Raw genomic sequence first — 14,794 nt, 5'->3', positions numbered from 1 at the left:
GAGCTAATTTGGATGCATGGGCTCACATGGATAAGAATCATACGTATCCATTTTTTCCCTTTGTCCATTTTTTCCCTCTGCCCATGACCTCCTAGGTCTTCTCTCCTCAGCTCGGGTCTTCTTGAGCGTAGAGTACATCATCGTGTGTCAGGATGTCTTCTTATTCTGGTCCATTGGTGTTGATGATGATACTACCTTTTTTTTGGAATAAGGTTACTGCTCATTCCTCCTCGTCTTCTTCATACGTGTCTCGGTCATCTTACCCTTGAAGGAAGGTTCATATTATAGACCTTCCTTGATGAAGGATAGACTTTGAGATCCACACATCATGTTGAGGATCTTTGGGATATCTATGTATTTTTCTTATTTCTTGCATGGGTCATCTATCTCAGTGCTTCTATCTCTTCACTCAACCTAGTGATTTCTTCATTGAGAGAACTTATTTATTTTCATAGCTCATCATTCTCATTTAATAGCATACTAGTAATCAACTCTAGTTCATCAATTTTGGCGTACAGATAAAATTTAATATTAAATAACTTTAGGGGATAGACATGTATCAAGTTCTTCTCTTAGTCGAGCATTTTATTTTTCTAAACTAAAAACTTTACTTTTAAAGGATCAATAATTCTGATTTTTTTTTCATTTATTTTAATCTATTTTTTACTTAGCATCTACATATTTCCTTAGAACATCATCTATATATGCCTTTTGCTCATCCATCAAATCAACTGTAGAAGATGATTCATAATTAAGGTCACTTGAGGCTGATTTTTCCATGTGACAGACATCAGCATTTTTTTTCTTTGAGGTCTTGGTCCTTCGCACTTGATGCATGATCTTCATCTTTTTCATTCCATGTCGCTCAAAAGTCTATTTCCTTCTTATCTTCAAATCTTCTTTGTAGGTCGCCTCTATTTATTGTCTTGCCTTTCCTTTATTCTTTCTTGTCCATGTCAGGGCATTCATATATGAAGCACCCCTTTTCCTGCAGTTAACAAACGTTTTACTTTTTCAAAGATTAATCACTTACCTACCTTCTTGACAAGGCATTCCAGCTTGAGAGAGAGTATGGCAATCTGTTATCCTTCACCAGTGGAGTGCTCCTAGCTCTTCGAATCTATGTCGTTCATCTTGTCCTCATTTCTCTTGTTTGGACTATCTTGGTCACATTCCTTTAATTCCTTCTTTCTATGTTTGTTTCATCTAATGGGTGATTAGTGAACCAACTAGCTCGTCGAATAGCATTTCGTCCAAGTCTTTTGATTCTTCAATTGCGATTACCACCATTCTCCATTCAATTGAAAGGGAACCCAATAATTTTCTATTAGTATCAAAATATATAAATTTCTAACCTAATGGCCTCATAGAGTTTCAAGCTTGTTTAAGAGCCCCATTATCTTTTTAATCTTCTCGCCTTCATTCATCTTGAAAAGCTCAAACTGGGTGATTAAAATAGACAAACTAGTTTGTATTATCATGGATGTAAGTTCATTGATGGTACATAATTCATCCCACATTGATGGTACATACTTTATCCTAAGAAAGGAGGTATTTTCATGTTCGGATGGGTCTATGCAACATAAGATAATGTTCATGGCTTAAGAGTTAAGTGATAACTCCTTTTCCACAACCTTTTCAAGGTCTGCTCCTAATCCATCACACACTATTTTCCATGGTGTCACACTAATCCCCATAATAAATATTCTCATCTTATTCTTCCGAAATATTTTTCCATCAAAGTAGGAGGTCTAAAGTCATTGTTCCTAGCTATAGGACCTACTCCTAGAATCTAGTTACGGTTCCAAGTCTAGGTAGGCTCTAATACCACATATTAGTTTAAGTGGCTAAAGAATAACCTAAGAGGAGGGAAGGGGGTGAATTAGGTTTTCTAACTATCATATTTTTCTTTGTTGAGTAACATAAGAATTTTCTAACTAGGAAATGGAGTTGGGGAAATGGGGAACACAGTTTTTTAGACAGATTAAGCTAATCATTAATGTTGTTTGGGGTATCCATCTCAAGGTGATGAACCTCTTAATTCAAATTTTATATTTACTATGGCACAAGTTCAAAAGACCTATCAAGACTAAAAACTAGTTATTATGCCATCAACCTCAGCTTCCAAAAATCAGTAAATTTCAGTTATTTTATTTTATAATTTTACAAAAGATATCGCTTTTGGATAATAATATCTTCATGTATTTAATCTTCATTAAATCATCAATAAATTCATCCTTAAATACTCAAAGGTAGCAATTAGGAATTTGACGAAGCCTTTGAACCAACAAAAAATGTAAAATCCACACAAATATTGGAAACTTTTTACGGCCTATTTTATCTTCATCTCATAGAAAATTCATATCCTAAATCAGTGATTTGACTTGTTCACCATATGATCAACATTTTATATAACTAAGGACGATATTTGTTCTTCACTTGCAACCAGTCAAATTGTTGAATGAGGACCTATTTTGCTTATTCACAACCCCTATTAAGGCACGCATTAATTTGAACATTCATCAAAACACATATTAAAAAGTTTCCAAAAATGTCCTTAATGCTTAATCTTCACGATTGACACTTTATCCATGTAATGTGATCACATCTTGAGCTAATCGAGCCAATACTCTAAGTGTTTCCGAATATATGAAGCATCACTACCTCTAAAGCATATAGATAGATGTTTCTTTCAGACTCATCCTGCATCGTCTTGAGTTTTTGTGTGCCTGATTTCTAGCTTATCCATGTCACCATAGAAATCTATTAGACCAAAGTGATAAATACCTATTTGAATTAAATAAAATTTCATAATTTAATTTCAAAATAATACATTCAAGGCTCAAAATGGGTCTTGGAGAGCAAAGGGGTGGGAAAAGATTGTGTTCACTTGGAGGGATTGAGGAACAAATTACATGTATAATAGGTGGCAACACGAGTCACTGAGGCCTGTCTTTGGATGACCTCATAGGCCATGCATGTAGCATTCATGAGAGCTGTCCTCTACATGTAATCCATCTATGACTCATTACCTAATTCTGCAGATCTTCAACATGTAGGTCTATACCTCTCTATATCTGTACCAATTTTCCAAGTTTCCTATATATTGGGCATTATGAGGGGTCATTCCAATTTAAAATTTCATTTTTAAATGGGGATTATTATTTTCTACCACTGTAGGTAATGTGGAGGGATGCATTCATAAGAAACAGATTTATCAATGATCTCTGATAGATTTGGACAGAGTATTGGATGTATCTCTGCCAATTCATGGTAAATATCCTTGATAACATTTCAAATTTGGGATTCTCCTATAAAGGTGTATGCACATACCCAGGATGATTGCAATGTATTTGAAGGAGATTAAATATTTGATGATGGAATCCTGTAAACCCTACTCCTGATGGTTCTACTAGAGTGCTTGTAACTGGTGTTAGATATCATAACCATATAATGTTCTTATGTGCTCTCCTTTGACTTCATATTCTTTTAGTCTCTATACTTATTTAAAATAATTTATGGTTAAATATGATCATCACATGCTTCGGATTGGGTGTGTCACTGAAAAGTTTCTTTCAACTTTCCCATTCCCAGAAAGTTATATCTAATTCATGTGATTCAATTCTTCCCTATAATGAATATTTTAGATGGAAAGTTCAAAATGAATAGACATGAGCTTCAGTTCCTCCATCATAAAAGTGATCTCTTTTATCCCATCAACCACATTAAAATGTTTGAACGGATTCGTTTTCTCCTAAGACAGCTTAATAGTCCCAATATGTTCAATTATCTAGGGCTCCTATTTTGTGATTTTATTAGGGGAGGATTCATATTTTGACTTAGTGTCATTATTAGTTCTTTTAAATATACTTAGTAGCTTATTATAAATAATATTCAATATTTTCTTACAAATATGGATTATATATCTCTATCTTTTATAAGAAATAATAATACATGATGACCAATTTTCAAGTAAAATTCTAAATTAGATGTTTTTGTTTATAACCTGAATCAGCCTTTCTCATAGGTTTATTTTATATCTTTAAGAATAAAAATTCTTCAAGTAAAAAGTTAATGACGAGACTCAAACTTATAATAAAACAGATTAGGATAGGTATATGTTTCTATTTATAATTTATTTATTTAACTTAAATTACCTTTAGCTTTAAATTTTAAATTTCATATACTCAAGCTAATTAAAGTTATTATATAAGAATAAATAACATAACTATTGTTTTGTAATCCTAGATTATGTCTTGGCTCAAGCATTTCATAGTTAAAAGGATACTACAATCAATATTTTAAATTCTATTGATTTTCATTATTAATATAAAATTTTGATCTACTTAGTTTCATTTGACTCTATTTTTAAAGGGAATATTGGATCATCAACATCAATACAAATAGCGATATAATACAAAAAAACATGTAATAAAAATGAGACAATGACGCTGAAGACATCCATCTATAACATAATTTAAAACTTGGTTTTAGAAGCTCTAATAACCAAATTTTGAAGAAATTTAATATTGGAGAAAATTTTATTTCAGATATTCTTAGTTTTATGACTACAAAATTTAAATTACTGAGATTTATCTGAACAGTATTTCAAGAACCAAAACCTTGATTTAATTTTATAGTTTGAAAAAAATTAACTGGTGCCTCTTTCAGGAACCATATAAAATGATTTTCTAATTGAATGAACGATCTTAAGATTCATATTATAATGAAATCTTGAAGTAAAGGGTATCATAGAAGCTAGATACCAAATTATATGTGAAAATGATATCTAAAATATTCATATCAATATTATGGAAGAATTTACTTGAAATTTTTCTGTAGGATGATATATTTAATTGATATTAAAAAAAATACACATTATATGACAAGAACATTTAAGCATGTTAATTCGCATGCTTGAAAAGATATTGAAGGAGTAAATAAATTTTATTTTGAAATTCATTTAAAATTGTTATGGGAAATTACAGTTTTGAATAAATTATTTCAGTTTTGTTACAGTTAAAAACTGATGTTACAGTTAAATATCACAGTTTTGAATAAATAAATAGTTAAAAACTGATGTTAAAGTTAACATTTTTTGAAATAACACTTTGAGTACATTAATACTATGATAAATTAGTATTGGAGAAAATTTTATATATTATTTGGATAGCTCTTCTTAGCACATACCAGGATACCATCCATACGAAGATACTACATTGGTGCTTACCTTTTCATTGCACGTAACTTTTTATGATCAGTTCCAATCTGTGTATTGATGACCATTTGAGCACCATAGTTATGTTAGATTTAACATACACTGGAACTTGGACTGCCTGTTTGTGTCACCAATGTGGCATCTTAAATATACGCCATTTGCTTTAGCATCTCTTAATTCTTATGTATTACTGTCTAGGTGAATCAGAGTAAGGCAAGATTTTAAGGCCATGAGGTATTTAGAGATTATTATGATCACCAGATTCAGATAAAAGTTATCTTTATTCTTTCGTTTGATGACTCTGATGACATGTGATGATCTAAATTGGTTAGTGCTCTTATATGGCACATATTACACTAATAATCCATCACATTGGAATCGAATATGCTATTTCTGCCTGACTTTCCTATAATGGTTTCCAAAAAATCACAAATTTTGGTTTATCTATTACTCTCTTCTTCCTCATATCATTTGTCATTCTAAAAAAACAGAGGCCAACTTGTCATTCTTATTAACTCAGTCTACATTACCTGGTAGAACTTGATGTTCCTAATAGCAAAAATTATTGAAATTAATAATGATACAAGTGAAATCAAATATTCTTCTACGTGAAGTGCATATTAATTATTGAAAATAAAATAAAAAACAGAGAGAAATGAGTTAGGGTGATGATGAGGAGAAAGGGTGAGCTGACCACTGGTAAAGATGGCAAGGGAGAGAGAAAGCAAGTCATGAGTCTATAAGCAGAAAGAAAAAGAATTACATTGTGGGGGGTGTGGAAGATAGAGAACTCCAGAGAGTGAAACAGAGTAGAATTAAGAAGAAATAAAGGGAATGAAAAAACCAATCAATGCATCATTACATTACAAAAGAACAAGAGATAAGTCTCTCTGAATCAACGTGTTCAGACCTGATACAACTCCAATCTCTCTCAAGAGGGATCCAGCGGTGCAGCGTTCTCCGCTGACCCTCCAAGGTCAACGCTCAAAAGAACAGGGCACCAACAGGTCTCTCCAATTTCTTCCAAATAACTTGAGCTGTACACCAAGAACGAAAACGAAAGGCCAGGGAAGAAAGAATGGAGGCAGCGTTGACCTGAGATAGAGTTGACCCCGGCCGCGGTCAATGCTCGTGCTTCACCCTGGATTTTAGAATTCCGGGCACGGGCGGGGTGGAGACCTTCACCCCTTCATAGGGCTTCTGCGTACCCGGGTTCTGCTGCTGGTACACACTAAGCGAGCTCGAGCTCTCGCCCCCATTGACCGCCACGTGGCGGCCCTCGTCGTCGCCATGCCTTCCACAGAATCCCATTGCTTTGAGGACATAAGTGTCATCATGGAGCTCAAAAGGGGTGCTGAAAATGTCAACCAATCGAGAAAGCATAGACAAAGGGTTAACAGACAGCGATGAGATGATGACCAAACAATGACAAGGTTTTTCTGCAAGATGATTAGACATCGTCATTGAATTGCCCATTGATCTTGATTGGCATTGACCCGTTGACATATTTTACCTGTTGAAGTCAAAATGAACCAGCTGCATGTCTTCGGAGATCTCCACCTCAACGGTAGCGTGGGGCCGGGTCTGAGATATCGGACAGAGAATACACATGCTTAATGCTCATAAATTATTAAGTAAATTACACATTAATAAACCGATGTACTTAATATATGTGTTCGATAATAGTTTCTACGAAAATTTCAAATTTATGTGATGGTCAAAAATACCTGAACAAGGATAAAAGGCAGTGCGACCCCCCCTGAAGGAGCGTTTCCAGAGTTGTAGAGCCGCTCATTTCGTTCCACCAAGTTCTGAAGCCCCAAATACTGAAGGAAAGAGTGCTCAGAGACCCTTAGACAATTTCCACTACTAGATATGTTTTCTACATCATTAAAAAATCCACACGTGATGAATACTAAAAATTTAAAGTTAAAACTTCGCAATAATACAAATGATTGAGAATTATGGAAACATGACTCAGCAGTTTACCTGTTCCTCTAGTTCATGTAGGTACGCTGCTTTCTTTTCAATCCTACCCCTCAGTGCGATGCGTTCAGCCTGAGAGGAAGTCGAGGAAGGCTTAGCCATTTATAAAAAAATGCAAAACAAAATTAAGAAAAAACATGATTCGTGACTGGCATACCTTTAGTTCTTCAATGTCATTCAAGCTCGTGCGAGGCAATCCCTTCCACTGTATTTCCTTCTTGTCCTTGGATATGATGTCCATGGCCATGAGTACGTTCAGGGCATCATATACTCTTCGGCGAATGTTCTTCTCATCGTATTGTTGCTGTTCGCAAAATGGGAAATCCAGATTTATTTTTTTTCAATTACAGATGTCAAAAACCTGTAGCTAAAATCTAAATTATTACCTAAAATACCATGCTGTGAATATCTAAAATATTACTACCTGATCCGGAGTGGCAAGACTACTGTTGGGGTCAGTGAATTCTGCAACAAGCTCATCTGCGACCTGGGAATAAATATAACACAAGGTTAGTGACCCGTAGCATGCAAGAATTTTTCCAATCTGATAAGCTTAAAAAGGGTGAAATAATGTTCATGAAAAATATAATAAAAAAGATATCACGAACACCATGAGAAGAAATATTGAGAGGATTTCGAGAAATATCTAATGCCCGATAAAGACTAAAGAAGGTCATGTTTACATTCACAGAAAATAAAAAGAAGAATTAATGAACTTATTGTCCATTGAATAAACATTATACCGGCACGTGCGTAGGCTGGAATAATGGATAAATTACCCTTATATGTTTCCTTAAAATTTTCCCCGAAAAGCTTGGCCAAACATTTTTCATCCCAAGCATCATAATTCATGAGAAAAAGATGAAACATATCAAGGAAGTATCAACGCCTCTCACCTCGTTATAAGTAGTCCTTCCTTTGCTCTGAACTTTCTCACAGACTGAGCACAGACAAAAAAGAGAAAGACAGAAAATAAAATTAACACCCCAAATAACCTCAATTAATTCAAGAAGAGTGAAGAAGAAACAAAGAGGGACAAAAAAGAGAAAATTTTGACAAAGCCTACCCTTCATGCTGAACTGACGAAGCCCTCTTCCAGTTTTATCGCCATTGACGGCACGTGCGCCCCTCTTTTTCTTCTTGCCACTGAAAATTCACACAAACTTAGTCGTATTCATTTTAATAAGTTCAATATCTTACACAAAAAAGTCGTATTCATTTGCAATTTATTCACAAATGCAAATAGAGCAATAAACTAGGGGGGACATACGTGATAGTTCCCTGAGGGGATGCTACATCATCTCCATGAATATCTAGGTGGTTCAATCTCATTGAAGTACTCTCACTGGCAGGAGTAGTCACTGCGGCCTCGCTGCGGCTCGACGGCGATCCTCGGCTTCCGCTAGAAGAGGGGGATTGAGCATCAGAGCCAGCTGGTGTTCCCCAAGAACACTTGCTGCTGCGCCCTCTAACAGGATTTCTAGATCTTCTCTCTCCATCAGCTGCATGGCGATCACTACCAGTCACCATACCTATGAATGAAAACAAGAAAATCAACATTGTTGAATTGTAATTTCCCTATATTACATATTTTTCATCACATATGCCATGAAGTTGAATTGTAATTTCCCTATATTATGTATTTTTTCATTAGATGAGCTATGAAGTTTTCAAATATGATACAAACAGAAATCCATAAATCAAGAATAGTAGTAATTTTCCCTGTTTAGATATTTTCCTTTGAAATACCATGAGCTTCTGAACAATTATACAAGCAGAAATCCAGAAATCATGGACGGATCTGCTCAGAAAAAGAAATTATGCGCGGAGTAAAAAGCAAAATGGATCCGGTTGCAAAGAGAAGAAGCTAAAATTCGTTGAAAAAAAAAGAGATCAGGGGGTCAGTGTTAAAGGAAAATTGCCAAATCGGGCAGTCTTTGCAACCGCATTATCCGTTCATCAAATGCAAGGAGAAAATCAAACGCAAGGAACACATCAATAGATCTAAAAACCACCCAAATGAAGTCCTAGATCTCCAGCCCTAGCCACAAAGAGCTCAAACGTCAGACGCGACTGAATCCGACGAAAATTGGACCCTCCGGCGAAAAATCCAGATAAAAACAAGATCAACCAACACAAAGACATCCAGGGACGTTGAAATTGAACCCATCACCTGACCTCGCCGATTAAAAGCCCCCAAAATTGAAGGAAAATGGAGAAGGCGCAATCAAACGGCGATTCATGAACCGGCCCGCCTCGGGGCCATTTGAAATCGCGAATCTGAGCTCTTCCGCTCGCATGCGTAGCTCTGAACTGTCTCTCTGCCCCGCAATCTTCTCCTTCGATTCCTGAGCGGAGCGCCGCGGAGAACTTCGAGAGCGTTCGAGGCGTTCGTTTTGTCTCTCCTCTCTCTACAGAGGCCGTCGTGTGCGAGATGTGAGAGCCTTAATGGGCCTATCTTCTTTAATGGGCTTTCTTGGCCCAATAGCTCCTTCCGTCTCGTCTCGTCCGGTCTCATTCCGTTCAGTTTCATCTCGTTCCGTCTCGTCTCATCCGGTCTCATTCCGTTCAGTTTCATCTCGTTCCGTCTCGTCTCGTCCGGTCTCATTCCGTTCAGTTTCATCTCGTTCCGTCTCGTCTCGTCCGGTCTCATTCTGTTCAGTTTCATCTCGTTCCGTCTCGTCTCGTCTCGTCTCGTCCTGTCTCGTTCCTTTCAGTCCATCCGTTGTGGAAGTTTATTATTGGGGAAGGACACGGTCAGGTCCCGGTCTGGTTTTACCGAAAACCTAAACCTAAACCTGAAGTTCGGTCCGGTCTCTGTCTCGGTCCGGTCTTCAGTTGGTTATGTTGACTAGGTAATGTTAAGTTGACTTGGTCGTCTCACTACATCTAATGTCATCTCTGGTGCTGAAGCAGTTTTAAATAATGAGAGAGTGAGAGCATGATAGTGGAGTATGAGAATGAGAGAGGGAGATAGTGACACTGAGATAGTGCAAAGGCAGAGAGAATATCGTTGGGAGAGAGTGAGAGAGTGAGAGAGTGAGAGGGCGAGACTGAGAGAGAGAGAGAGTGCCAGTGAGAGAGTGAGAGGGCGAGACTGAGAGCGAGAGTGCGAGAGGGAGAGAGTGGCAAAGGGAGAGAGGGATCTGGTAAGCAGGAGAGTATGAGAGAGAGAGGAAGAGAGTGAGAGATGGACAGAGGGAGAATGAGAGGGGGGAGCAGGAGAGGGAAGTGAGGGGGAGAGAGGGAGGGAGTTCAATAGAGAGATTGCGAGAGGGAGAGAGTGTGTGAGAGAATGAGAGAGGGATAGAGGGAGAGCAAAAGAGAGGGCGAGTGAGAAAGAGGACTAGAGGGAGAGAGGCAGAGAGTGAGAGCAGGAGAGAGGGTGACAGAGAGAGAGAGATAGGGGGTGACAGAGACGGGGAGAGAGGGAGAGAGGGAGAGAGGGCGAGATAGAGAGGGAGAGAGAAGGAGAGGGGGATCAGGAGAGAGGTGGAGAGGGAGGGGGAGGGAGGGAGAGAGGGCAAGATAGTGGGGAAGAGAGGAGGTGAGGGAGCGGGAAAGAGGGTGAGAGAGAGAAAGAGAGGGAGAGAGAAATTTGAGGAGGAGAGGGAGAGCAGGAGAGAGTTTGAGAGAGAGGGGGAGAGAGGGAGAGAGGGCGAGATAGAGAGGAAGAGAGGAGGAGAGGGGGCGGGAAAGAGGGTGAGTGAGAGAAAGAGAGGGCGAGAGAGAGGAGAGAGGAGGAGAGGGAGAGCATGAGAGAGGGGGACTTGAGAGAGAGGGAGACAGGAGGAGAGGGAGAGTGGTTGAGAGAGTGAGAGAGAGAAGAGTGGGAGAGCGGTAGAGAGGGGGAGAGAGAGAGAGGAAGAGAATGAGATAGAGAGAGGGGGAGAGAGAGAGGAAGAGAACAAGATAGAGAAAGGGGGAGAGGGAGATCAGGAGAGAAGGTGAGAGAGAGGGGGAGAGAACGAGATAGAGAGAGGGATAAAGGAAAGAAAATGAGTGGGAGAGAGTGAGAACAGGAGCGATGGAAAGAGTGATCGAGGAATGGAGAGCGAATAAGAGAGAGTGACGTATTGCACACATCAGCCACCAGCTGGAGTTAAGCCTCCACGTGGGGCACTTACCGGAAGGTAAGAACCCATGACTATTTATTGTTTAAGCTCTAGTCGCTGTTTTTTTCTTTAAATAGCCTATGAACCATAAAGAAAGGGAGATAATTTTTGGGAACAAGTTCTTTTTTATCTTCTTCTTGCACTATTCCTCTTCCTGACCTAGCGTTTCTTCTTGCAATATTCCTCTTCCGTCTGCCGAAGTCTCTTGAGAAGTCGGGTAACTTGTCTCTTCCTCCTAGCATGAGTTTCCTGTGTCGGTTCTATCTATCCTCAAATGGGCTGGTCTTGACTGAGCTTTGGCTACAAATCCTCCTTTGTTACCCATCAATTCTCAATAATATGCTATGCCAGGCGTGACTTCTAGTTGCGTTAACGGACAACTACCAGAAACAGGTCAATCCCGTCAATGCCAGGACTACCACAAACAAGCTGACATCAGATCCTATCAAGAGGTATTCTCGTTTCCTTCAAGTCTACATCAGTTTGCGTCAAAGAGAGAGTAAGACTAGAACAGAGGGGGGAGAGAGAGAGAGAGAGGATGAGAGAAAGAGAGGGAGAGAACATGATAGGGAGATGGATAGAGGGAGAGAGTGAGAACAGGACAGAGGGCGAAATGGAGGGAGGGAGGGAGGGAGAGCGAACGAGAGGGAGAGTGAGACCGTAACAGAGGGAGAGAAAGAGAGGGAGAGAGAACCAACAGGAGAGTGAGAGAGAACAAACGGGAGAGAGGGAGAGACGACGAGAAAATGAGAGAGAGAGTGATAACATGCATTTCTAGTGCCTTATATTATTATATTTATGTGTCTTTATGCATTAAATTACTCATATTTGCATGTTACCAAGCTTAAAATGATTAAATCTATTTTTAGAACAAATTTCTGAATTATCTGTCTTTTTAGGATTTTTCTAACAATATATTCTAAAAGAATATAACTTTTGAAGACAGAATATGATTTTTCTGGAATTGTTTGATATTAATTTTGGAAAGATATGATTTTTCTGAGTCAAATATATATGTATACGTCTTTTTTGGGATTTATTTTATTTAATATGAAATTTTAAGTATTTTGGTTTTTTTTATGGCATAGGGTGACGTGGCGTGCCAATGCGCCGCCATGTCAGCGTCGGGAAAGAAATTTTTTTCTTTGCTTTTGTCCTTTTGTCATGCACATGTGGCACGAAATGCGAAAAGCCACGGAATACGAAAAGCCACGAAATATGAAAAGCCATGGAATATGAAAAGCCACCGAATACGAAAAGCCACAGAATACCAAGTGCTTTGACTTCTTAATTGGTACAAAACCGATGACATTGATGAGGAGAGAGAAGAAATTAAAGGCTAATTGCTTCAACTTCCAACAGCCATAACTTTTGATCTTCCCCTCCTCTTTCTATCCATACCCTGTGATCTATAAATAAAGGCCTGGATCATTGTAAAAATCATCTTGAACTTGCTTCCTAGTTTTGTGGGCTGATTGAAAGATAGTGAGTATTGAGATCCATCAAGAGTTTTCTTGGTTTCCTAAGTGTGTGGGAAAAAGCATTGGAGAAGAGGGGGAACTTACCGGCACTCGTAAATCTCTGTGATCCTGGCAGAACGTAAGGATCTAAGGTAAGTGTCTTCGCCTTACGTTGTCTCTTTCCCATCACTATAGTTAATACAATTAGGATTTATCATCAAAATTTGCACTCTCATTTCACTCTCATTCCTCGTCTCTCCATCCTTGCCATCGTACCACTCCATATCCAACCACTATCCTCGTTCATTGTCATATCCATCACAATCACTTACTCTTTTCTTTAAGATAAATTAGCTTATACGTACGTATCTTTTATCGATATCACTAGCTCACGTCCTCAAATCTTGCTTTCGTCGATCCTCTCGCCCATCATCACTAGTATAAGAAAGTAATTCTTTAATCATCGTTCCCTGTGCAGACGATCCGTACTCATCACTAACTAAGTATTTATAAGTACGGTTAAATATATTTTTATTTAATAATCTTATAAGGGTTATTAAGTTTGAAAAGGATGAGGAAATCATCATTCTCAGGTATGAAATTTTTTCCTAATGCTGAAAATAACTCATAGATGCTTTTTGGAATTTTGTGGTAGGTAGCATATTATGATTTCAAATCCTCCTGATCGATTTTATAAATTTCACGAGAGGATATATGAAATAAATTTTGATCTACATTTACGTGAACCATTTCATGTTGATTTTCATTCCTCTCGACAAAATTTTATTCATGTCCCTAGTGATTTTGAAAATCATGAAACTTATTTTCATCATCTTCAATCTTGTCATAATAGCCTGATGCATGAATATTCTAAAAGTATGCATAATGAGTATGCATCGATTCAAAATAGAATTTCACAACTTGATGATTCGTATGAAAGTGATCAATATTTAGTAGAATATTTTAAGACGTACAACGAGGAATTCAAATATAAACGTATTTTCAGAATGAGAGTACTTCATAATATGGATAGAAATTTATTTCCTGAAATCGACATTTATGAGAAAGGAAAGTATTATAAAAAGACTATGAAATTTTTACAATATGTCAATTCTTTATTGCCGAGATTGTTCGAAGAATGTAGTGACATTGAGAAATATTATTTCATATGAAAAATGAACAAGATAAAAATGGAGATTTGTTTTGCTAAACCATATTCATATAAAGAATCAGATGATGACTACTATGGAGAAGATTTAGTTGAATGTAATACAAACAAATGTGTTGAGATTTCTAATCACGTGGTTGATAATGAAATTTCTATTCCAAGTGATATGATCTCAAATGAAGAAAAAGAAGTTTTTGAACATAAAGATGAAACTATTTCATCTCCTTTTGTTGAAACTTTGAACGTTCAATTTCTACTTTCAGATGTTCCTTCTATGGATAAAACTTATGAAAATGAAATATGTTCAGCATATGAATATTTTGATGAGGATATTTTGTGCCCCTTAGGTGATACTTATAATTTTCAGATGTTATTTTTGATGATCAAAATGTTATTTCTAAGGATGAATATCATGGGAAAGATACATGCTCAAGAAAAGATGAAAATGTGGATCCACATAGTTCACGTAATTCTGATGACAGTTTTGATATTCAGCTACTATTTATGGATAATCTAGATGATACTTTAATTGATCAGTCTTGTGATAAACTTATGAATATAAGTAAAAGTTTTGAAGTTTTTGATGAATTTATTGATGAGACACGTGATCATGAAATTAAAGTCTTCATTGAGCGAGGAGAAGTAACCTTAAAAAAGGGGTTGGAATCAATACTAGAGGGAATAACTTTGAATAAAATCTTTTCACCGATTGGCATGATAATATTTTTGATATCCATTTGAAAAATATTTCTTTGAATATTTATGGAGTACGAATGAACTTATGGTTGAGTTGAATGCGGATGACATATATTTGACATATTGGCATTACAACTTCATGGATTTTGAA

General features: G+C 37.2%; 1 protein-coding gene across 2 annotated transcripts; it reads right to left on the bottom strand.

Annotated features, from left to right (window-relative positions):
• Positions 1-6,053: 6,053 nt before the first annotated feature.
• DPB (Transcription factor DP) lies at positions 6,054-9,621 on the bottom strand. 2 transcript variants are annotated; one of them, XM_078586433.1, is made up of 10 exons: positions 9,378-9,621; positions 8,475-8,736; positions 8,271-8,350; positions 8,101-8,144; positions 7,629-7,691; positions 7,362-7,508; positions 7,208-7,276; positions 6,946-7,044; positions 6,732-6,802; positions 6,054-6,572 (listed from the first exon to the last, which is right to left on the bottom strand). In XM_078586433.1, the coding sequence occupies exons 2-10, from the start codon at positions 8,732-8,734 to the stop codon at positions 6,341-6,343; spliced, it is 1,065 nt and encodes a 354-aa protein (XP_078442559.1). In that variant the 5' UTR covers positions 8,735-8,736; positions 9,378-9,621; the 3' UTR covers positions 6,054-6,340. The 2 variants fall into 2 exon arrangements, with proteins under 2 accessions (XP_078442559.1, XP_078442560.1); XM_078586434.1 differs by having other exon boundaries at positions 9,383-9,621.
• Positions 9,622-14,794: the final 5,173 nt, after the last annotated feature.

This window comes from Wolffia australiana, chromosome 14 (genome assembly GCF_029677425.1).
Source record: "Wolffia australiana isolate 7733 chromosome 14, ASM2967742v1".
Classification (NCBI taxonomy): domain Eukaryota; kingdom Viridiplantae; phylum Streptophyta; class Magnoliopsida; order Alismatales; family Araceae; genus Wolffia; species Wolffia australiana.
The sequence above is the reverse complement of the archived record's forward strand: the minus strand, read 5'-3'. Positions and strand labels throughout refer to the sequence as shown.